This window comes from Schistocerca cancellata, chromosome 1 (genome assembly GCF_023864275.1).
Source record: "Schistocerca cancellata isolate TAMUIC-IGC-003103 chromosome 1, iqSchCanc2.1, whole genome shotgun sequence".
Taxonomy (NCBI): domain Eukaryota; kingdom Metazoa; phylum Arthropoda; class Insecta; order Orthoptera; family Acrididae; genus Schistocerca; species Schistocerca cancellata.
In genome coordinates, this window is record NC_064626.1 from 947,113,932 (window position 1) to 947,140,685 (window position 26,754).

Sequence of the window (26,754 nt, forward strand, 5' to 3'; positions counted from 1 at the left end):
ACAAATTTCTTTGCCTTTGTGATGTAGCTTGTTGAAAGTATTTTCTTTCCTAAGAGTGATAGTTAAGTGCAGCATTTGTTTGTTGTCTTTGAACATAGATATTTTCATAACCATATACACCCTCTTGGGTTTCCTATGTTTTAACAGTACAATGTGGGTCAGTGTGACGGTGCATTGTCTTCCTTGAAAGCAAAGTACTGCAGCACATGTTCGGGGATGTGCACATTTATGAAATTTGATCACCTTTCTGAGACTTGTTATAGTTCTTAATGTGTTTTTTAATTAATTGTTGAAAGCTTACAAATAAATTCTTCTTAATTGTTTTGACTGGTATTTTCAGCATACACTGTTCACAATATATATTTTGGTCACAAATGATCTTCAACCCTTACTTGGACTTAGTCCTCCCCCACCTGGACAACACCACGCAGTAGATGTGTAACACAAATGGTGTTTTAAAAGAAAAAAAAAGTGTACAGCAAATTAGCAGCACAACTGCATATTTATTATAACTCTGGGTATACATTTATTTAGGCACTTAGCTTTCATAATTTTAAGTACATCATCTTGAAACATAGTTCAGAATTCAAACGAAGTAACCATGTAAAACATTTAATCATGTAATAACAGTAAGAATATTTAATCACATGTAAAAGAACATTAAAATTTACTGAGAAATATTTTTGTACTCTTTTGCAACAATATGGTTACATACATTTAACTTTCAAATAAATAAATATTATTAAATTCTATAGTTTGGAATAAATCACAGCTGAATATTGTAAAGAAAAGTTTTACTTTCTTCTCCAAAGACTACTACAACACATATTGATGAACACTGGCACAATAAAAACAAATAGTTTTTTTTTTTTTTTTTTTTTTTTCCTAGAGAAGCCGAGTAACTTCAGTACATTCCAGTAAAACAGAATATACAATTGAGTATTATAACAAGTGAGTATTATGACAGTCAATTAAAACAATCAATTGTATTTGCCAAGCTCAGTTATTCTGCCCACTTAAATTATTTGGAGTTGATATCTGCCTGGAAAAGTCTGCTGTTACATATAAAATGTAAATTAAATAAACAATTTCAGATCTCAAATGGCTGCACAGGTTTCAATTCCCATTGATGTGTGCAGCAATGAGGAACATTACACTCCACTTAAGAAGAAACCTCACTTCTGTTATGGGGACAGATAACTAAACTGTTCTCAAATAGAGAAAGCTGGATTTTAATTATGGACTGGCAACATTTGCTTTTTATTAGTCATCTTATAGTGTCTTCACAGTGTGTTTACTTTCCAATAATATGCATGCTGACACATTTGTAACAAGTTTCTAAGGAATTTTTCCTTTTTGTGCATATGCAATAAAGGCCTTTCTGCAAATGGGCAAAATAATGAACTGTGGTAGCCAAAAGACAAATGTTCCCAAGTTGACAATAACCTTTCTTTTACTGTTAAGTCATTTTCTATTTTCTGCTTCCTGGAGTATATTTAAAGGATACTAATTTCTTAAGCTATACAGTAACAGGGTTTTCTAAAATGTGTCACTTTTACATTCTGTACAAACAGAGACAAAAGCCAGTCTGTACAAACAGAGGCAAAAGCCAGCATCGAGTTGTAATGAAATGAAAAAACTCTACCAAGTCAATACCAACAAATAACAGGGCAAGTGGAAGACTAGATCATCAAAATCATATACATACAAAATTACTGTTCAGATCTAACTTACAGAAAAACTGTTGATAACAAAACAGATTTTTTTGCCCTTCCAATGCTACACAAACCCATGTTTTTCATTTCACAAATACAAAACTGATGATTAAAGTACAGTTTAAAGGTAGTTAATTACAACCAGAAAAATTGCTTTATAACAGTAAATTATTTGCAAAATATGATTCTTAACAAACAGCATTAATAAGTCTAGGATATTTCAACTCTGAAAATAGAAAGCAATTCCTGCATATCAACAGCACCAGATTCTCACTCATTTATGACTACAACAGTAGTTTCACTGTGTGTTTGGTCACTCACAGGTGAAACATGTAACTGTAATGGGTGGGTTGTATATTTTTCAGAGTGCTCTACATAGTTTGTGAGGTCAAAGCAAAAGGTTTATTTCACTATGGGATCATTATCAACTTATAGCATATTGATTCAAAAAATAGTTGTCAAGACATGCTCCACCGAATAAACACTTATCTCTGTATGCAAAGACAAAAACTGCATGAACATACATACATTTACAAAAGTCTCAAAAATAAGATGTGTTTTTACATTAAAGTTGATGCTAAATAGCAAGATAAATATTTTTCAAAAATTAAATATAAATCGTATAAAAACATACCGACATTTAAGTAAGGCCACTGCCACCATGCTCCTTGCCAAATAACAGATTTAACATGTTAGTGTAAATAATTCCATTACGAAAATATCCAAGCTTCCTCTGTCTGCAAAAATTTGCTGTATCACTACAAGACAACATTGTACTTTTTGAACAATGATACGTCTACAATGACCTTGACTGATTTCTCATTATCCGTTTTACTTCCAAAAATTATGAGTTCTCATAAATTCAGCTGCAATAATGTAGCCTCCTATAAATATAATGCAGCTGTTAAATAGCAATGTTTTCCAGAACCATTAATTTACATTTGTTCCCTAAATGACAAAAATATCATATACTGAGATCCTGTAATGTTGAGATTCCCATGGCAAGCATCATTTGTCTGAAGAGTGAGTCTTCTCTATTCATTAAACTGACTGGTGTGTCAAACTCCACAACCTGAAATTAGTAGTAGTAATTTGTAAATTAGTTGAAAATGATTGCTCTGCATTTCTACTATTAATACTATTTTATTCTACTAGTTAATATTATGAAACATTAGTGCAACAAAAGATTATTAATATCAATTACTGATTCACATTATTTGTCAATAGAGTGGAATAGGAAAATGTTCATCTGAAGATAAAACACACACAAAACCACAGTACATACCCTACGGTGGATACCAATGCAAATACTTTGGAAGACAGGAAACATTAGGCACAAATAACAACTTACTACACAGCAGACACAGTGCTTTACAGTCTGCAGTTCGTAATAGCAAACAAATGTGATGGCCGTATGATTCATTTGAATTTTAGATTATTAACTGAAGTTAATTTGCTTCATTAGTTGTTCAGTTTATCTAAGTTTATAAGGACCGTTTCACTTCTGAAGATAATAAACTATGGTTAATGAAACTTATGTTGTAGAACTTGTATCACCAACAATGAATGTTGAATTTCCCGCATGAAGTAGTACCGATATTTCAGAGTTACTCGACCAATATTCACAAGAATGCTTTCAATTTACGTCCTCACAGAGATGGTAGAGGAGGGAGTCCAGGCTGCTATACTATAAAATGAGACTTCCATTTTACAGATTATGATACAGATTTAAGGATACCAATGCTCAGCAGGACATTCAGTAATGTGAAGAAATTATTTTTGAGAATTACTAGAATACAATAGTGGCATCAAGGCTTGCATTAGCAGACTTTTAGGGATTACTGTGACAGAATTCAAATAACACTACCGGCTATTGAATCCAGTCTGACTTGCTGTACATTTAATAGAATGATTTTTTTCCCTTATCACTACATCATCTGTGTCAGTATTACAGATATAAAGTAGCTTTGCCTCTGATTCCAACTGAAATTGCCCCATTTGAAAGGTAAGGTTTTACCAAAGGTGATGGCTCACTAGGCTTGAATTTCAAATTTCAAAACTCTAATAGCAGAGAAGATCTCGCCTGCCATATTTGTCACACCAGGGATAACTTGGAGACACTTAAGATGATGTTACAAGAAAGGGGCATAAAAGATGAAGTAGTCCATTGCTTTATTGATGAATGTGGAGTAAACATGATTGGAGCAATGTAATTAGTAGAAATCCTCCACTTAAATTTTAAAACACATCAATTACATCTGTGTGTGAATAAATTCAAAATTTGTTAGCAACATACACTGTATTTACTCAAATCTAAGCCGCACCTGAAAAATGAGACTCGAAATAAAGGAAAAAAAAATTTCCCGAATCTAAGCCGCACCTGAAATTTGAGACTCGAAATTCAAGGGGAGAGAAAAGTTGTAGGCCGCACCTCCAAATCGAAACAAAGTTGGTCCATTGTAATATGAGACACAATTTATGTCGAATGAATGACAATACAGCTACAGTAGTTTGGTTCGAGTCGTAAGCTTAGCAGTTAAGGTTTACCACGTAGCTATTGCTATGTGTCAGGCGCTCCGTCCGTATTTATACGGGTGCCCTTCCTTTTTCACGTGCTTCGTCTGGTTTGAATCGATTGCTTATTTTGCTTTGATCTGATAAGTGCCGTTTTCTTTGTTATAGGTGTTTGCGTCACTCTTAAGCTGAAAATGCATTACTGCACTGTGTCATGCATTGTTTGTCGCATTCTGATAGTGCGTGTTAACGGCCTGTCGCGGCTCGCGGCATGGCTTGCTTCTGTGTGCGCTACCGCCGCGTACAATTTATATATATATATATATATATATATATATATATATATATATATATATATATATATATATATATATATATAAAAAGAGAGAGAGGAATCGTCTCATTAGCGAAACAATGGCCAATGGCAAGAGACTGCTATTTGTTGTTACTTACACTGCTGCTTTCTTTGATAATGATCAACAAGAATCAAATAATAGACTGCGTATGATAGAACATGTTCTGAACGAGAGTTGGGCGAAAATTTTTCTCCGTTTGAAAAGCTTTGCAGCCGCTTCTTTATTACATCAAATTCTGCACAGAAATTAGAGTCATCTCAGATTTAAAAATCTAGTCACTTGCCGTGCTTCATTTCTGACTGTATCACTATTAGGCATAAGAATAATATGAATATAAACATGACACGATACGTATATTCTTCCGCGTTTGCTGTTGTCTCACTCTAGTTTCGTAGTTTATTTGGCAGACAGGATTTAAATGAGATAGCAGCAAACACGAAAGAATACATGGCAAAATGTTTATATTCGTATTATTCTTATGGTGAAGAGAATACTGTATGTGATTCAAATTTCATCAGGTTCCTATTAGCAACCATCTCTTCTCACAGATAGGAAAAAATTCAGAACGGAGAGTTGGCCATATTGACAAACATCCCAAAAACAGTCTTGCCAGTCAGATTTTCGTAGTACACTGAAATTGTGCTACATTCAAAGATGAACAATACGGAATTTGTATTTACTTCGTTGGATAATGTATGAAAATGCAGTGGTCGAAACTCGCGACGGAGAAAAAAAGCTCGTCTTCAACTTTTTTTTTAATTTATTTACTGACGCAGAGGTTTTGGCGCCAGTATTTATCTTTGTGCCTACAAAGCATGCCTGCGTAGTGCTACATATATTCGACAGCAGAAGTTAGTTGTGGCGGCATGTACCAACATTTTTCATAACTTCCGCTTGCTTTGCACTCGATTCTAAGCCACAGGCGGTTTTTTGGATTACGAAAACCGGAAAAAAAGTGCGGCTTAGATTCGAGTAAATACGGTAAACAACAAACTACACAGATAATCATTCACAAACAGCACAGGCTAAACTACTGAGAATACATAACAATAGCTGACCAAGCAGCTTCAGCTGTGGTGTAGGAGTATGTAGCAGGCAATAATTAAGTTGTAGGTTTTTTTTTTAAGTTCACAACAGGAATCAGACAGGACAGGTTCAGCAGCAAGTGAGCAAGTTTTTAGTGTATAGCAGGGTTAATATACAACACCTTAAAAACAGATTAAAGTGACTTACAGCTGCAAAGTTACTAACTATTGAATGTAAGTAAGTTTTAGAAAATCTCTGATCAATTTACATCAAAAGACAGTACTTTTAATTTTTATTGGCACAAATCGGGACAGGGATAGGAAGGGTGTGAATTCACTGCGCACTTATTGCAAATTACGCAAAACACATATTTCCATTATACTTCATAATTGTTAAACATAGTAAGTAACTTACAAAAATTGTGACAAAACTGATTTTTGTAATATAAATAAACTGATAATTTCGTATTATGGTATTGTTATTTATAAATGATAATTACATAACTATCCCCTCCACCTCCAACTGGAACAAAACGATTGTGCAACGCACTACTCCACTTTCGATAAAATAACCTCCATTACATTCATAAGCATTACTGAAATGTAAACTCTTGGTAGCATAAACATGTGTCTTTCACTGCTCATATTCCTGACTTCCAACTGCTTTACCTGGAAGTCTGCTAAGCAGGAAGAACAGGACCTTTTATAGAAAGAGCCGAAGCTGTGACTGGGGAGGTATGGGAAGGGAAATTAGCCATGTCCTTTTCAATGGAATCATACTAGCATTTGCCTCTTTAAAAAATTACAGAAACCACAGAAAATCTAAATCTGGATGGCCAGACATGAATTTGAAATGGCACCCGGTGCATGTCCAGCACCCTACAACTGTCCCACCTTGCTCAGTTTCGTTAGAGTGTGGCACATAGAAAGAGCCAACAGAAAACAGTATTTATATTAGTTTTTGAGCTCCCCCTCCCACTCTCTCTTATCAAAGTACACACACATTCATGCACCCAATGTTACAGACACTGAAACACGCGTACCAGTGGCTACAGCATGAGTCTCACCATGGCCACTGACTTATCCATTTGGGAGTGCATGAATGTGTGTGTGTGTGTGTGTGTGTGTGTGTGTGTGTGTGTGTGTGTGTTTGCTTTGACCAGAGAAAGAGCAAGAGCTCAAAAATCAGTATAAATAATGTTTTCTGTTCTACGTTTCTATGGACACTGCATGTAATACTTGGATATGCACTGAGGCACAAGGCTGCTGGCACACTACACTTTGAATATTGTGCCAACAGTACCTGCGTGCGCTGGCCAACAGAAGCCACCTGTGGCCACGTAACTTATGCACATGGCATAGCATCCTCTGCACCATCTACTGGAGCCCTCCTATTTATAAGTGCACTCCAGGAGGCAATCACTCTCATAGTGTGCTCATACTTATTGTGAATAACTACTTGTATCAGTACTGGATTGGCTCTGTTTGCATCTTAAGTTCTCAACTGTTGTTTGCTTGCATATGGAAGAAGAATAAACTTTGGTTCACTGTTGATTGTGTCTTTCAGTATAAGACAATTGGTGACAAGTGTGGTGGTCACTTCCATGCACTCTGTCTGTTTACTTCATCCTTTGGTTCTTCTGTCCATGGAGGTAGTGACCCCAATCTCTCCTGGAGCAGCATCAGCAGGCTCTTACAATTGCTATCACAAACTTGTCCCCACACTGACTATGTAGGCTTCAATGCCACTGACATACCCACTGCCTTTTGCCCCTTAAGATAATGCTGCTAAATACTGGGAAGCTTATGTAAAGTGGCTTCAGCAACACATGGTATCCCTGAGGCAAACACGTGAAAGGCTTAGTTCCTTTTGTGGATTTCTCCTTGGGTCTACCAGTTGTCGTGTCAGTCAGCCCAATTCCAGGAAGCAGTGTCACTTTTGTCTGATGAAATGTATACGTTTTTGTCAAATTATCACCATAAATGCGTGCATGTCACTGCAGTACGTGTAGAGTTCTACTGTTGTCAGAAACAGCCCCACCAATCCTATGGGGCTTGGGTGGTAAAACTTATTCGCCTCAGTCACAAATGTCACTTTGTTATGAGCGGCCAGCACCTTCCCCATCAGCACAGTTCCACTACGTAGTGAAACCAGCCATCAAGATGCGACGTGCGCCCTTATTGCTGGTCCTCTCAATGGCACTTCACTGGGGTGTGGTCACCGCAAGCATCTATATCCGCACCACTTTGTATAAATATCAGCATTCTGGACTACGGTGTCTGTTTAAAAAACTACACCCCCCATTAAGAAGGTCACTTCTGTTCTGGCTGTACGCTGGTGTCAGAAATTAAAGTGCTTAAGTATGTAAGTGTTTTATTCACTAAGGTTTCTGCCTTCTGATTTGGACTTGACTGTGGTTTCAACATGAGAACGTTTCTCTTGTATTTCACTCTTCCATGATTCTGTGGTACTGATGTCAATAACAGCCCTACAATGCTTACTGTAAATTACCTTAGACGATTCAAAGCATCTGTCTAATTTTTCAAGTCTCTTTCAATCTGCTATGAAACTATTGTTTTAACTAGGAAGAGTTATCATCAAGGTTTTCTTCAGCATTAAACAACTTTTGTACACTCCTTAACCCCATCTAGTTGTAGAAGAGCAGTTCTTTGTTGGGCATATACTCCCAAATCTGTTAAATATTTTCTGGAAAGCGAACATATCTGTTACCATCATTTTTATTCCGAGAAAAGTCTAATAAGAAAGAACAGTCTCCAAATATTTGCATGGACATGTGCATTTGATGTTCAGCAACATTTTACACGAAATATTGGAATACTTTTCTATATGAGTATTTTTCATTGTGGTATCGTCAGAAACTACAGAAATAATAAAACTGTTTCAGTCTCTCATTTTCAGTTTCTGTATAGGACCATTTTTAACATTTACAATGAAAAATGTTAATGTTGTCAACAATAAGCTCATTTTTTCCTTAACTTACAACGAATATGCACAGAATAATTTCAATTAATTTTGTTCTGATAGTAATAAATATGAGTAACGCAACCTACCTTTCCAGCATCCATGACCATTACTCGGTTGTAGGTAGCCACTGTGTTAAGGCGATGCGCAATAGTAAGTACTGTGCAATGAGCAAATGCATCACGAACAGTTTGTTGAATCAAGAAGTCTGTCTCAATATCAACTGAAGCAGTAGCTTCATCAAGTAGAAGAATACGATTTTTGCGTAGTAAAGCTCGTGCCAAGCACACTAATTGCTTTTCTCCCACAGACAAATTTTCACCATCGGCTTCCACAGCAGTGAGGAGTTGCTTCTCTTCACGGCTTACCTGCACAAATGGAAGCAATATAAGAAAGACAAACTAATAGTAAACACAAGAAAAAAAGTGTGCAAAACACACACGCGCACACACACACACACACACACACACACACACACACACACACACACACACACACACACACACACACACACTGAAAGCTGCGAAGTCCAACTATGGGAAGCAAAATCATACACGATGTGATGGTTAGCTTTGAGTAAATAATAAGTAGCAGTTATCTGGAAGCATTATGAATGTGTGCTTAATACGATGTAAGTGCATACAGGTGGGCAAGTGATGACAAGTTCATCCAATGTAATAATTTCCCACACCTATTTCTCATAGCAACTTCAATATAACATTCAAGAACTTGCAGGTATTAATAACAAAGACTGCGCGCGCGCGTGTGTGTGTGTGTGTGTGTGTGTTTTAAACACCGACATAGAACTTCCCGAATCTTTAGGAAACAAAAACCAATAATGAACAGAATGACTGCCTATCTAAAGTGCGGGTGCTTAATGATATACATGGACAGTGCGGCTAGATGTCGATGAGTTATGGATACTGTTTACTGTGTTCACTAGAACGACAAAAGATGAACATTCACTATGTTACAATTAATTACAAATGAAAGCTGTAACTTTACTTACTTAAATCGCTGGCCATGTCTTCTTCAGGTGCTATTCCCCATATTCTATAAGCCACTGGCAGCAATTCTCTTTATCTATAACCCGGCAACTAGCTTGCTATGTCGGTCAGAAATATCGAGAGTGTATCAGTAAGGTCAGTTTTCATCCTCTCTTTTTACTGGAGATTTGAGTGATTTCCACAAGCGTTCGATATTCTGTGAGTGGATGGATGGGTTGTCCAATGACAGAAATTCAACAGAATGATTCACAAATTCATGTTGAAGGTGCACTATGACAAAATCATCTGTCATCACTTTCGTTTCCTGTCAATATAAAGTGCTTTTAAACACAGAGGCTGAAAGTTTTTCCACCCCTTTGAATAAACTCAAACTATAAAGCATTTGCATGATTCTCTTTCACTGCTGCGAAATATCCAAATATGTACAACTTATTTTCTTCAATGGTTCTACTCTCTGGTATTTATTAGTACATATAGGTGATTCGTCTCTTTCAACATCCTTGTTTCCTATGACTTAACAGACTTCTCGGCACAAACCATAGTAGCTGTACACGGTATTCGTGGACAACTGTTTTTCAAAAGATGTCGCTTGCCGTGTATAGTCTCTTATCCAACAAGAAACTAAAATGATGCTCTTCTCAGTGGATAACTTGGAACTGTTACTGAACGCATTAGAATTGCAAAAGAAAATCAGCATTCACACCTCTCTTCCAAAGTTTCATGATGTTGAGTCCATGAAATTCTACACAGTTCCTGCTATCACCATTTGGAAGCAATCAGAAGTCACAACAAAACTTCAAACAACTTCCCACACTGCATTACTGAGGAATTAAACTTCACCATGTGAGACAATTGACACTCGAAACTGCGGAGAATTGACTCACTGCTCTTCACAACCAAAAATGACAAACAACACACATCAAAAAAGTTTTGCCTCACCACGGTTCCAAGAGTTGCAGAACCTGTTCAGGAAATTGGAAGAGAGATCAACAAAAACATCATTTCTGCCTTTTCATTGCTCATGAGAACCACACATTGCATATTGTACCACCATACAGCAAGACCTTCAGTGGTGGCGGTCCAGATTGCTGTACACACCGGTACCCCTAATACCCAGTAGCATGTCCTCTCAAATTGATGCACGCCTGTATTCATCGTGGCATACTATCCACAAGTTCATCAAGGCACTGTTGGTCCAGATTGTCCCACGCCTCAAACATGATTTAGCGTAGATCCCACAGAGTGGTTTGTGGGTCACGTTGTCCATAAACAGCCCTTTTCAATCTATCCAGGCATGTTCGATACGGTTCATGTGTGGAGAACATACTGACCACTAGTTGAGCAATGTCATTACCCTGAAGGAAGTCATTCACAAGATGTGCATGATGGGGGCGCGAATTGTCGTCCATGAAGACAAATGCCTCACCAATACGCTGCCGATATGGTTGCACTATCGGTCGGGGGATGGCATTCACGTATCGTACAGCCATAATGGCACCTTCCATGACCACCAGCACTGTACATCAGTCCCACATAATGCCATCCCAAAACAGCAGGGAAATTCCACCTTGCTGCACTCGGTGGACTGTGTGTTTAAGGCGCTCAGCCTGACCGGGTTGCCCCCAAACACGTCTCTGACGATTGTCTGGTTGAAGGCACATGCAACTCTCATCGGGGAAGAGAATGTGATGCCAATCCTGAGTAGTCTATTCAGCATGTTGTTGGGCCCATCTGTACTGCGCTGTATGGTGTTTTGGTTGCAAAGATGGACCTCGCCATGGACGTTGGAAATGAAGTTGCGTGTCATACAGCCTATTGTGCACAGTTTGAGTCATAACATGACGTCCTGTCGCTGCACAAAAAGCATTATTCAACATGGTGGCGTTGCTGTCAGGGCTCCTCTGAGCCATAATCCATAGGTAGTGATCATCCACTGCAATAGTAGCCCTTGGGCAGCCTAAGCAAGGCATGTCATCAACAATTCCTGTCTCTCCTCCATGTTCGAACAACTCCGCTTTGGATCACTCTGAGGCTCCTGGACGCTTCCCTTGTTGAGAGCCCTTCCTGGAACAAAGTAACAATGCAGACACGATCGAACCACCTAGTATTGTCCGTCTAGGCATGGTTGAACTACAGACAACACTAGCCGTTTACCTCCTTCCTGGTGGAATGACTGGAACTGATCAGCTGTCAGACCCCCTCCATCTAGTAAGTGCTGCTCATGCATGGCTGTTTACATCTTTGGGCGGCTTTAGTGACATCTCTGAACAGTCAAAGGGACTGTGTCTGAGATACAATATCCACAGTCAACGTCTATCTTCAGGAGTTCTGGGAATCAGGCTGAAGCAAAACTTTTTTTGATGTGTGTATGTTCCCCTAGCCACACAGTAAACATTTACCATAATTAGCATCACTGGAGTTGTGTAGCCAACACTGAGTCAAACATTCAATGTATATCGCTAAAGGCCGCACATTCGTTTTGGAAAGATCTTCGATACGTCACAACATTTACACTGTATATTTTCTTATTACGAAAATATAAAAAAAAAATTCCATTAAATGAAGCATGGTGGTTTCCAAAGAACTGAAATCCAAATTGTAATGCACTTTTGTCAGCCAACCATAGCTCATGTCACGTGATCTAGCCATCCAAATACAGCAGATATTCATAGCAGAGGACAAATGATGTAGTCAGCCAAGAGCAACATTATTGTTAAGTTGCAGGAACACACAAATAGGAAAAGTTAATTGTTTAAATTAATATACATACTGAATACCTACAAGACAACTTATGCTTTCACATACAATATTGTGTCATCAAAAATGTTTTCCAGTGTTGGTTAGGCAGGAACCTAAGAGGTCAGGTTAAATTACAGTGAGTAAATCGAGGAGCCATAATATATTCTTCCCTGTCACAAAGTCGATAGACACCCCTGCAGTCATCAAAATTGCATGTGACATCACATTTTCAGGAATTATTGTGAAACTGCCATTATCTTAATCGGCCCTGGATCAAAGCAGTTTGTCGTTACAAGTACGGCAGAGTTTTTGACACATTTTGCCGTCAGCAGACGCTTGCATGTGCACTGAGTTTTATTGGTGTAAATGGTGCACTTTCTTTGCAAAGAAAGTTTTATTTTGGTGTTTTTCTTTTATTTATGTTTTACTGCTGAAGTAGCAGAATAAAATAAAATTCTTTGTTAGGGTAACAGTTCTTACCAGTCAAAATTACAAAAATTTAAGTGAAAACTAAAAGAATGAAAAATTTCCTGAATTCTAAAAATTCTCGGGTTTCTCCCACATTTTTTTCCACTTGAAAAAATTCTCTGGCTTTTCCCAGATTTCCCAGGATGTATATACCCTGTTCTTTCTCTCAAACTGTGGTTTCAACAGAATGATTTATGGTCCCCATGATTGCTGCATTTTCAGGTAAGTATATGTTTTATACTCTTATTAATTTGAGTCCTAGTTCAGATTTTAGAGTTGTTATTAAATTTAAAGTTTCTAAACAAAGACATAAAAAAGATATACCTTTTCTTTGAGATGTGCCTTTTCTAGTGCTTCCCATATTTTTTCATCAGTGTGCTCATTAAATGGATCTAAGTTGTATCTCACAGTTCCTTGAAAGAGTACAGGGTCCTGAGGAATGATGGCTATGGCAGATCTTAAATCATGAAGCCCAATTTTTGATATGTCAATACCATCAATGAGAATACTCCCTCCAGAAAGTTCTGTGAGTCGTAACAGTGTAGTAACAAGAGATGATTTGCCTGGAATAATTAATGTTCACATAGTAAGACAGAGAATAAAATGAGTGTTTAAAGCAAAATCTATGAGTATAAACAAGATTAGCATTACATAAAATTCTGAACATAATTGTACAGAGTGTAGCCATTATGAAGCAACAAGCCATTTTATCGGAAAGTACACAACACCTTCTTTGAGAAAGTGCTACTTACTAGCTGCTCTTTATCACTCTATTCTTAAACATATATTTCAGTGTACTCCAGTACATTATTTTTATATCTGACAAATTAGTTAACTGATTTTGGTAAAAGAGTAATGCATCCAGAGTTCACAAAATTCTTCCATACAACTGCAAACTGAACTTTACTATAAGAGGTTACAGCACAAGTTTTAGTGATATCTATAAGATTTATTGACTGTTTACATTAAGCTATAAAAGGGCAGCACAGTCAGTCTTCACACTAAATGATCTTATTTTAAGTTCAAATGTGAGAATGTGTTCACCTATACCAATGCTCTTTGTGGTAATGTGGATCCAACTGGTAGCACAAAACAGCCTGGCAGCAGATTGAAATGTGCAAACCATACAGCAAAATGTAACTGCCTTCTACCTTGTTTAAGAAAATTTCTTACAGGAACACAAACTAAATCCAGACATAACCTACAGAAAATGATTTCCAACAGTGGTCACAAAAATTACATAAAAACCAAGGACGTAAGCAAACAATACTTTCAACCACCAGTACTTTAAGTCTGTCTAAAATGGGTAGCTACTCCCTGAACAAAATGACAATCACAGATCTCTGTAGATAGGTTTTGGACATGCTGAAAACCACCCAAAAATTGAAGTAAAATGTCCCATAGTTTCAGAGGTGTTTTCCACTCAAACATCACGTATTTTGTTCATAAATATGTCGCCAAAATTATTTACCCATGTTTTTAGACAAATTTCAATACTTTATAAGACACACTTAAGTGAAGAGTGACAAAATGTCATGACGACGACTCAAAAATTCTTGTCAACTTTATAAAGTGCTCATATTTCAGTGAATATTGTGGTAATTGGTGTGTAACTGGTATGATGATCCTAAATTCCTCCCCTCAAAATAGTTTACAATGCTCTTCTTCCATGGCGTTGTTGGCAAGTAGCCTGTTTTATAAAATCTGCATGTTTTAATCACTTTTGAGTTTATACTACTTAAGATGTATGAGGTTGAAGCTGATAAAAGAAAAAATACCCCAAAAAATAAGCAACTTAAAAACCATAGCATCTCAAAAATATGGTCTGATCCATACTCGTGTTAACCATCGTTTGAAACAGCATTCTTCCAGCCGTAAAAGAACAAATTTCCACAACTGCTTTTTTTCCGTTGAATATATACAATTATTAATTTTCTCAAGCAAATGAAAATTTTGGTGCATCATGAAATGTAGATATTTTTGAAGTAATTGTACGTATGCAGTTAAATGCTTGAGTTAATTCTTGGTGGATTTTACCACTACCTGTTAGTAAAACACGGATATTCCTATGGCCAAGACAAAGCTATGCACAATAGCCAGGCATGTCCAGCCATGGGTGGAGGTTTTCCAGGTTTATTTATTTATTTATTTGCTGTCCACACAAAATTCAGTTTTTGGCAATTGTCATCCCTTTAATTTACATATACGATGAGATACAAGGTTGTACTAATTGTACTTCTCTTACCAGTAAAATACAAATGCATGCACTGATATCAAAAGAAAGGATCAAAAATTATCAGTTCTCTGTTACAAAATTAACATTACTTGATAATTGTAGACCTTCATGGAAAAAAAGCAAGGAAGGATTTCTGATATTTTGTAGATGAAATAGTGCTATTTCAAATGGCAGTTAACACCACATATGGATCAGGTATCCTCTTTGAGACACAACGGTTTAAATGTTACTTATTTATGCAGCTAATTTATCCTTTGTGCCAAATTTGGCCCTATGTATCTCACAAACTATGTACTCTGAATTGACAAAACTTGTAGGTTTTATAAACACACTACTATACAACAATGTCTTGAAAGGAGACCTGCCTCAACAAAGTACATGAAGAGATCAATCTTCCTTAGGTCATTTAGTAAATCAGCACACAAAATTGGAAGAAAATCTGAAATGAGCAAGTGGGCAAATGGTATCACTCCTTAGTAAATTTATGAATAATTATACACATATATGCCTCTAAATACATAAAAACTCATAACCACTACTGAAAGGAGTAATATATCACCTTCCCTCATAGTCGTGTTAACTCTTTCTGTTTAGCTTTATGGTTTTAGATTTTGTTTTCTTCATATATATATATTAACTTGAGCAATTTTATCTCTGCTGCCATCTCATTTCCACTTGTCTCAGAAAGGCTGAACTAATTAATCTTCTGGTAACTGTGGAATTAAGTGACACAAAAAGAGGTGTGCCCACATCTTTGTACTCTATTTATTAAGTATTTATTAACAAGCTGGTGAGTGTTACAAAACCTTGTTGTGGATTACATTATTTCATTAAGCTTCTTAATCACTTAATGTTTTATTAATAAGGAGAAATTGACAATGTTGATGAAATGCAGCTGTAAGATTTTTTCTGAGAGTCTCAGAAGGAGCAGAAAAAGTTATTGATAAACGGAGCTAGAAATCACATATTAAGCAGGCAGAACAGTAGTTACAAGAGATGAGATTCAGAACAAGAAAACATAAAAAGAGACATGGAAGGTAAATAATTTAAACACAGAGATGTCGGGTATGAATGTCTCCACATTTTCCATCTGCACGTTAAAGTCATTCATGAATCAAGCACTAAATTTGTCCTTTTTAGTTTTTTTCCTGTATTAATTTTTTTTATTTCTTTCTTAACAACATTCACACCATGTCATTTTTAAGCACTCACTATTCAAAACAGCTAATGCTATGAAAGGGTGTATATGCCAACAAGGGAAAAAACCCTGGATTTTTTTCCTGGATTTCCCGGTTTAAAAGTACAATTTTTCTCGAGTGAACACACAATTTTTCCCAGGTGAAAATACACTTTTTCTGCATTAAGTGGCAGTATACTTCCCATCGTAACTGTATACCTTATCAATCCTTTGAATGGTTAAGGTTTTGTACGCCGGTGTAGAATTTCCCAGTGAAATTTTAAATAATGACATAAATGTCTGGTTTTCTGGTACCAAAATTTTTCTAAGTGGCTGGTCCTCAAATTGTTAAGTTTTAAATGAGAACCAAATGCTCTGTGATTTACGGATTTCATCACACTTTCCCACATGTAACATTATTCATCTCACGTAAAAGGAAATTCAGTTTGAAAGTAACACTTTTCAAATCAGCACATGCAGAATTTCCAGCGACCTGTAAGAAATTGGTGCACTTGAGCTGTTGCCAGAGAGCACCAGAAAACAGGCATTACTGCACATGCACAGCTATGATTATGTAGATAGCGCATTGTCCTCTTGAATGCGAGTCAATCTAACCCATTGTGCTAACCATTGCGCCACCCTGCTTGGTGTACCCAGGAAGATGAGAGACAAGCCGGAATGCAATATTAATTTTGTTGGTCTTTTGAAGACATATCCGCTATTTACGATCACAGCGGTGCTGAATGTAGAAACATGAATGCCCATGATAAAAGTGAAAAAGACTGCAAGTCAAACATCATAAAAGAGTACAGTGACTGAAATTAATTTAATTTAATTTATTTGCGAAGGAGAAAGCAGATACAGAACTAAATAGAAATACACATGGTAGTTTCAGATAACACATGCCTGCAAATTCTTTTACTGATTCTTTGGTTCTATGCAATACCAGATCTTTTTGGTATATAGCTACATACCCCATTGTTCTGAAAGACAATACCCCACTTGGGTTAAGAAACTACAGAGATGATTTTTCAACCCACAGCATTATTTGTAGGTCATTGTTAGTTTTCCAAATTTTGATGTGTCTACATTGTGATGCACAGATTACTTAGAATATACACTAACGTGAATGTGAATAAAAGTTATGAAAGAAACATAAAGCTTGAATTATCAAACTGATTTTATTCATGTCACAATTAGTTCAAGTATCCAACATCTGGATGTTCAACACAAATAACGTTTTTCAGATCTCCTCCCCCACAGATAATCCATAATTAAATATGCACATTTCATTTGATAATTGTGTGCCAGGATATGGTCTCACTGTTTATTTTGCAAGAGACATTCATCTGCAGCAAAATAATAAGCAAATCTGCAGTCTTCTTCCTAGAAACACGCATGTTCCAGAAGCAGGAATGCATCTCCAAACAATGCTTAATCATTAGAACTTTCTTTAAATACTCTTCCATCATCATTGCTGCCATATTCCTCAATGGCGACAGATAAAAATAATCCATCTGCATCTGAAACAACTACGAAGATCAAGGATTTTAACTGCAAAATGTTGATCCAGATTCAGCAGAAACTTTAACCCTGACTCCAGAAATCCCAGTAACAATCCGCTATTTTCTTCCAGATTTACTGAGTCTGGTATTGGTAAACATTCAGGCTCCAGATGTTCCCCTATTGCCTTTAAGGGTTTCAGCCATTATTATTTTAACAGTAGTGGGTCCCTCGGAAAAATGTACGAAAAGGTGGATGCTATTCAATCCTTTAAACACCTTAAAAGTACCACTTCCATACACATTAGTACCCCATAAGAAGGAACCCAAAATTTATTCTAAACTTTTAATGGTTAACATTAATTAAGTTGACTAAAGCCGGAACACTTTCAGTGTTTGAAGACATGGTGCCACGAAACTACTGCTGAATCACTTTTACACTTTTATTGGTGTTGAGTCACAACCATTAAAAAGTAAAGTCATGTGGCATTAATCACTGGGAGACCTTGTAGGGCAGGATTAGCCACCTAACTGGAAAAGTTGTTCCTATCCTTTGCACCCACAGGCACATTTCCTTCGTGAAGTATGAGAGTTGTGTAGGTAGGTGTATTTGTTAAGTGTACGTGACTGTAAAGTGAGAATGTGTGTGTGTGTGTGTGTGTGTGTGTGTGTGTGTGTGTGTAGAGAGAGAGAGAGAGAGAGAGATTAGAGAGCAGGGGGGGGGGGGGGGGGGGAGTGGTGATGATGGTGATGAGAGAAGGTAGCTGACACATAATCTACTCCTCTCGAACAGCACCAGGGGGACCGCCAAGCTTAATGAACCCATCCAACGAACGAAGACATTGCAGAGAGGTTTGGAATTTAGTACAGGACATTGGTGCAGAGACTGGTGATAAGGGGCTTTACGCCACCACCCTTCCTTTCCACTCTGCTGTAAAGACAAGAGTGAAAATTGTCAACAACATGTGGTGTACCCAGATGGTCACCCATCCAAGAACTGGCAATGCCCGACGGTGCTTAATGATGGTGATGAGCCGGAAACTGGTGTATCTAGCTTGGCATCGCTGTTGATGGTTTCACGATGCCACTGCCACCTACGCACATCAACAAAAGTTTTGCATCACTTTGATATGTTTTGCAGACGTGTTGCTATTGTCACTGTTCCTATATCCATCAGAAGGTCACCAATGAAATTTTCTTGTACATGTACCCACAGTTACCATGAGTGCAACCTATGGGTAGAATGCCACACACTGCAGGATTTCAGCATTTCAGTTGAAGGTAAGGCACATATATGGATGCATCAGAGAGACTGTGGAACAGCAGAGTGAACAGTTATCTTGCTACAAAGTATAACCGTGACCAACAGGGAGGTCCTCATCATCAAGTAATGCTCTGAAGGCTTGTCAACCAGTGAAGCTGCTGCTAAATGTGTGCAATGGAGTCACAGTGATATGATGTGGACATGAACTCCGTTCCAATTGACAAGTAGCGTTGCGAACTTATCACACAGTCCCTCCACAACCAAAAGGTGCACACCATAATCATCTATGCTTTTGAGTGAAAGGAACCATGGGATTTATGTTCCAGAACTGAAGTCGATGTTCAAAAAGGCTAAAAGACATTTTGTGTCACACCAAAATGTTAGGAAGTGATTGCATAATGCGAATCCCCATTTCCAATGGCCATGGTGATGATCACATTGTACACTACACGATGGACACTGTTACAGGTGGACAAGAAATTATGCTGAACGGACTCCCCGGGACTGGCATTGGGTGTTGTTTATGGACCAAATTTGGATCTGTTTGTACACTGATCACAGACAACACATTTAGAGACAATCCAGTAATAACGAATGCCTCCAACTCTGTTCCCTATATGGGCAGCAAGATGATGATGGAGTGATGCTCTGAGGTGACATTAGAAAGGGCCACAGCACACATCTCGTCGTCGTTGATGTCAGTTTCACAGATCTATGGTAGAGGGAAGATATTGTGCAACAAATAATGGGACCGTATCACCAACATTTTGGTAACAATTTCATATTGATGGATAAGAACTGGCATGCTCATCATACTGCTTTCATCAACACATTCTTTCAGCATGCTAGGATCACCAGAATGGAATGGCCTGCCTATTCTCCAAATGTGAAACCAATCGAACAAGGGTGGGATTGATTAAAAGAGCTGTTTTTGGACGTATCCAACTACTACGTACTCTACACAACTTAGACAGACTCACAATTAAATGTGGTATAATTTGAACCAGGGCTGTCTTGATGATCTCATCGACAGTATGCCATGATAGATTCAAATCTGCATTTGAACAAGGTAACATTCCACAAAGTACTGACACTGCTCAGGAGTTCTGTGGAAAATCCCCATGTGAAAAGACAACTCTGTCATTGCAGAAATGTGATTTTTATGATGATATGGACACATTCCAAATAAATATATATGCATGCTTCAGAGCTATTTTCCGTTTTCTATGCTATGAACTTAAAAAGAAAGGACTGATGCAAAACTTTTGTTGATGTGTGTTTCTGCCACACCATGTGTCATGTCACTTGCCACACCACATCGGTGAGCATCCTGCGTATGACTATGCTTAGGTTGGCTCCATGATCAACTGGTCATATGGAAGGGCATTCTGATCTGAGTTACAAACAAAGAAAAACAGTGTGTGCTAATAGAGCAGATGCTTTCTATTAATAGCTGGTTTCTCTGAATCTACGTATTCCTTTTCCACAGTGCTGTACGAGGTGCATTCAAGTTCTAAGGCCTCCGATTTTTTTTCTAGTTGACTACTCACCCTAAATCGATGAAACTGGCGTTACTTCTCGACATAATCGCCCTGCAGACATACACATTTTTCACAATGCTGACGCCATGATTCCATGGCAGCGGCGAAGGCTTCTTTAGGAGTCTGTTTTGACCACTGGAAAATCGCTGAGGCAATAGTAGCACGGCTGGTGAATGTGCGGCCACGGAGAGTGTCTTTCATTGTTGGAAAAAGCCAAAAGTCACTAGGAGCCAGGTCAGGTGAGTAGGGAGCATGAGGACTCACTTCAAAGTTGTTATCATGAAGAAACTGTTGCGTAACGTTAGCTCGAGGTGCGGGTGCGTTGTCTTGGTGAAACAGCACACGCGCTGTCCTTCCTGGACGTTTTTGTTGCAGTGCAGGAAGGAATTTGTTCTTCAAACCATTTTCGTAGGATGCACCTGTTATCGTAGTGCCCTTTGGAACGCAATGGGTAAGGATTACGCCCTCGCTGTCCCAGAACATGGACACCATCATTTTTTCAGCACTGGCGGTTACCCGAAATTTTTTTGGTGGCGGTGAATCTATGTGCTTCCATTGAGCTGACTGGCGCTTTGTTTCTGGATTGAAAAATGGCATCCACGTCTCATCCATTGTCACAACCGATGAAAAGAAAGTCCCATTCATGCTGTCGTTGTGTGTCAACATTGCTTGGCAACATGCCACATGGGCAGCCATGTGGTCGTCTGTCAGCATTCGTGGCAACCACCTGGATGACACTTTTCGCATTTTCAGGTCGTCATGCAGGATTGTGTGCACAGAACCCACAGAAATGCCAACTCTGGAGGCGATCTGTTCCACAGTCATTCAGCGATCCCCCAAAACAATTCTCTCCACTTTCTCGATCATGTCGTCAGACCGGCTTGTGCGAGCCCAAGGTTGTTTCGGTTTGTTGTCACACGATGTTCTGCCTTCATTAAACTGTCGTACCCATGAACGCACTTTCGACACATCCATAACTCCATCACCACATGTCTCCTTCAACTGTCGATGGATTTCAATTGGTTTCACACCACGCAAATTCAGAAAACAAATGATTGCACGCTGTTCAAGTAAGGAAAACGTCGCAATTTTAAGTATTTAAAACAGTTCTCATTCTCGCCGTTAGCGGTAAAATTTCATCTGCCATAAGGTGCTGCCATCTCTGGGACATATTGACAATGAACGCGGCCTCATTTTAAAACAATGCGCATGTTTCTATCTCTTTCCAGTCCGGAGAAAAAAAATCAGAGGCCTTAGAACTTGAATGCACCTCGTATGTTATTCAAGAAGAACACTAAATTTTTCAACTCAATACTGCACATATTCCATCAGGGAATTGGAAAAGGGACAGGAATGAAATTAAAATGAATAATTTTATTCTATGTATCACTGAGTTCTATCAGATGACAGACTCTTATCGAAGAGTTAAAGTAATAACGAGAGGGGAAAAAAAATCAACAACAAGCAACGAAAAATTTTTCAGTACAGCCACTTATGTTGGTACAGTGAGAAAATACCTTCACATAATTAAAATATTATAAATATCCTTAAATGATTTTTTTTTAAATACAGTGTATGTTAACTAATTTAATACCTGCTCCAGTGCGGCCAACAATGCCCACTTTTTCACCAGCCTTGATTTCGGCAGATACACCCTGCAACACTAACGGAAGTTCAGGTCTGTAGCGAAGTGTAACATCCTTCATTACTACTTCCCCTGCCCATGGCCAATTTTCAGGTGGAGAGTTTTCTGGAATTTTCACTGCTGCTTCTTCTGGCAGGTCCTGAAAAGTAGCATATTACCATTTGAAGTGGCTTAAACAAGCTAACATAAATCTAAAACAGTGCATTTAAATCAGTTCTTGAAGCCAAATAAATATAACACAGTGTGTCACACACTGAAAGCTTTCAAGAGTTTATCATGTCAGCAGCCCGATGTACTTGCAATGCAACTTGTGGAGATAACCATCTGACTTATTGCAACACCACCAAGTGGTGGATTGGCACAGAAAACAAGAACTGGAACGTGGTAGCTCAGCTAATGAAACTGCACAGGTCTTGTTCACGTACATCCAAAAAGTGAAATAATGTGAATGCTGACTGACTGGAATGGAGTCCACAAGAATCACCTCACTTATACTGCAACACAGGAAACTGTTTCTGCTCATTCAACATTTCCAGGGTCTGCTGACCACAACAGAGTGGTGTGTTTTATGTATGCTCTGTACAATATACAATTTGAAGATAAAAATTTTTCATTTACTGTTGTTAAACTTGAATTTGCAACATGTGTTGCATCTAGCCTTCAAAAAATTCTTATATGAAAGCACAGTTTTTGACCAATTATTTCAGAAAGAAGTTTCTGTAATTTGTAGAAAAATTTCTAAGAGCCTGCTAAGCTTACAGAATTTGTGAAATTATTCTGAGGAATTAATACATCTCTTTGTAACGAAAGTGTAGCAATTTTTACTATTAGAATGAGAGTTTTAAAGCTGTACGAAAGTTCTGGTAGAATGTATATACTTTTGGATTGAAGTAGACTACTCACTGAAAAGTAGAGGTGTTGAGTTGTCAATAGGTCCACATAAAAAAGACGATGACTTGTCAGCTTTCAGAGTAGTCCTGGCTAGCGTAACAAACAAACAAACGCACACGCGCGCGCACACACACACACACACACACACACACACACACACACACACACACACACACACACACAAATCACATGCCTATGCCTACGCCTATGCCCCTGGTGTCAGCTCGACAAACAGTCTAATCGTTGAACCAGGACCATATAGGGGCATAGGTATGAAAGGAGGAGGAGGAGGAGGAGGAGGAGGAGGTGTGTGTGTGTGTGTGTGTGTGTGTGTGTGTGTGTGTGTGTGTGTGTGTGTGTGTCCACTCAACATCTCCAATCCAATTCAAATCTTTATTGAGTGTGTTGTTTGTGTTCCACACAGGTTGGTTGGCTGGTTTTAAGAGTAAAGGGATCAAAGTACAGGGTCATCAATTTCTTTTTCCTCATGGAAACAGGTCTTGTTTCCCCATGCAAATGGGTCTTGTTTCCTCATGCAAACAGGTCTCGGGTTAAAACCATTCCCAAAAGGAGACGGGGAAAGTAAAAATGCGTAAAACTAAATGGGAACCAACCAGAAAGACAAAACGAAAGAAGCAAACCAAAAGGGGGAAATGTGCACTTAAAGGAAAAAAAGTGGTGGAAGGTATTAAAACAATATAGCAGATGGCCTGGGCTGGCTGATCACAAGAATAAAAAAGAATGAGCCAGCCACTCTGCAACACACTAAACTCTCCAGCCAAAAAACACAAGGCTAGAGGAACACAAATATGGAAAAGACTAACACCAAGGCAAACAAACTGCAAAGAAAGAGCAATGAAGAGGTAAAAGAGAGGGAGGGTGAAAGAGAAAGCCAGATGCCCACCCTTAGATTGAGTGTTAAGAACCGCCCTCTTGAAAAAAATGTAAAACTAGATCAGCCGTTGAGGCACTGTCTCCTGACACCAAAGACAGCATGGCAGGAAGGCCCCTCCTCAGTGTGGCTTAAACTGGGCTGTCCAACAAGACATGGACCATAGCAACACTGAGGTGGGTCCTCATAACGTAGGATGTGATTGTGAGTCAGCCAAGTATGGCCTATGCTCAAGAGCATGACGGATGGCCACTTCGCAGTGAGAACACTGCAGCCATCCAGCAAGGAGCACTGAGTGTACCCACAGGAAAGGTGGCAGAGGGAAATTCTCAAGTTCAGTGAGAAGGGACCAGACACACATTGCAATTGGAATCCCTGATCTAGGCCGCCGCTGCGGGAGATGGGTCACCGTGTTAGGGATATGGAGAAGATTATTTGAATGTTGAGGTGAACTATGAATGTAGGTGGTATAATGTGCAAGCAGCTGTTGTCACCTTATCTGTAATGGAGGAACCCCAGTTTCCACTAGGAGGCTGATCACTGGGCTTCTTCAGAAAGCTCCCATCACAAATCGACCTCAACAGTAGTGTATAGGGTCCAGCAGCTGCAGAGCTGAGGGCGATACTAAACTATATGCCAGGCTCTCATAGTCAAGATGGGACTGCACTAGGGCTTTGTTCAACTGAAGCAATGTAGGGCAATCTGCAGCCCAGTTGGTGTGGCTCAGGTATCGAAGAAAGTTGAGATGCCACCAGCATTTTTCTTTAAGCTGACGAAGATGAGGGAACCAAGTTAAGCAAGCATCGAAAACTAGGCCTAAAGGAATAAGTCTCCACTATGTTAAGTACATGGTCATCGAGGTAAAGTTCCGGATGTGGGTGAACAGTACAACAATGACAGACATGCGTGGCACTAGTATTGTTGGCTGAAAACTGAAGGCCGTAAGTGAGAGCCCATGACTGCGCCTTTCATATGGCTCCCTGCAGTCGATGCTGAACCACACCAACAGTAAAGGAGAAAAAGGAAAAACAGAAGTCGTCAGTACATAAAAAGGGTGATCCTGAGAACCCGACTGCTGCTGCAAGACCATTAATGGCCACTAAAAAGAGTGGGACACTCAATACAGAGCCTTCGGGGCCCCATTCTCTTGGATATGGGGGAAGTGTGTGAAGCACTGACTCGAACTCTAAAGGTACGGAGCGACAAAAAGTTCTGTATAAAAATTGGGAGCTAGTCCTAGAGACCTCATTCATGAAAAGCGGTGGTGCAATGTGGTGTCATATGCTTTACCCAGGTCAAAAAAGACGGCAATAAGGTGTTGATGGCAGGAAAAGGCCATTCGGATGGCGGACTCCAGGTATACCAAGTTGTCAGTGGTGGAGAGACCTTGAAAACCACTCTGTGACGGAGCCAGAAGGCCCCAAGACTCAACGAACCAACAAACCTCCAGCTCATCATCCATTCGAGCAGCTTGCACAGACCATTGGCGAAACTGATAAGATAATAGCTATCCACATTGATGGGGTCCTTACTAGGTTTTGGCAATGAAATGATGATACTTTCTCGCCACTGGGATGGGAATTTGCCACCACTCCAGATGTGATTGAAGATGGCAGAAAGGTGGCATTGATAATCTGCTGACAGATGTTTAAATTTGGGGATGGATGCAGTCTGGTCCGAGGATGTGTCAGGACAATCAGCAGGGCACTGAGAAGTTCACACTCAGTGAAGGGAGCATTATATGGCTCAGGGTGGTACAGAGAAAATGATTGATATTGTCATTCCACTTGCTGTTTTAGGAGATGAAAGGTGGGGCGATAATGCTCAGATGCAGAGGGGTGAGCATAATGTTCGGCAAGACACTCTGCAATTGTGCCTGGGTTAGTGTAGGCAGCTGCATGTGTGGAAATCCCAGGTAAACCTGCAGATGTCTGATATCCGTAAAGGCGTCTAAGCTTAATCCACACCTGGAAGTTGAAGTAATGTTCCAATGGTGGAGACGTATCATTCCAACACTACTGCTTCTGTCATTTGACGAGTTGACAGATCTGGGGACGGAGCCATTTGAAGGCAATTAGGTGCTCAAGAGATGAGTGCCGCTTATGACGATTATCAGCTATTTCTGGCGACCACCAAGGCACTGTCTTCCACCAGGGGCAACCTGAGGAAAGAGGGACTGCCGATTCAGCTGTAGCAGTAATGTTCTGGATCATCAGATCGATGTTGCCATGCAACAGAGATCCAACGGTGACAGCAGCCTTGGTAAAGAGCCCACCTGGGCAAGAACCCTGATCAGTGATGCTGGTGGAGGGGCAAAAAGAACAAAAAGCGGTCACTACCACACAAGTCATCTTAATCTCTCCAGTGAATAGATAGTGGGAGGGCCAGGACTGCAAATGGAGAGATCAATGCCTGATTATGTGCCACATGCCACACTGAAATGAGTAGGTGCATCAGTATTTACGAGACACAGGTCAAGTTGAGTTAGTAGATGTTCGACATCTCTACCATGGCCAGTAATCTTGTTTCCACCCCACAAAGGTGTCCGAGTCACACAGAAGTAGAAAAGGTGGAGGGAGTTGCGAAATTAGTGCAGCCAGTACATGTTGTGGTACTTCACCATTTGGAGGAAGGTAGATGTTGCAGATGGAAACTTCCTGTATTGTCCTCACCCTGACAGCAACAGCTTCTAAAGGTGTTTGAAGGGTCATAGGTGCATTATGCATAGAGGTAAGGACATAGATACAGACTCCATCTGACATCCTATTACAGTCTGGGCGATTTTTGTAATACCACCAA

The 26,754-nt window shown here is 39.1% G+C and overlaps 1 protein-coding gene across 1 annotated transcript in view; it reads right to left on the bottom strand.

Moving 5' to 3' along the window:
* Positions 1-474: 474 nt before the first annotated feature.
* The window catches only part of LOC126088199 (ATP-binding cassette sub-family C member 5-like), a 274,779-nt gene continuing 248,499 nt past the window's right edge, over positions 475-26,754 (bottom strand). Inside the window, exons 23-26 of the mRNA XM_049906328.1 lie at positions 22,122-22,311; positions 13,132-13,370; positions 8,683-8,961; positions 475-2,787 (exon numbers count right to left, since the gene is read on the bottom strand). Of these exons, the coding sequence (XP_049762285.1) occupies positions 2,680-2,787; positions 8,683-8,961; positions 13,132-13,370; positions 22,122-22,311 (816 nt within the window). The 3' untranslated portion in view covers positions 475-2,679. The remainder of the gene's footprint in view (positions 2,788-8,682; positions 8,962-13,131; positions 13,371-22,121; positions 22,312-26,754) is intronic.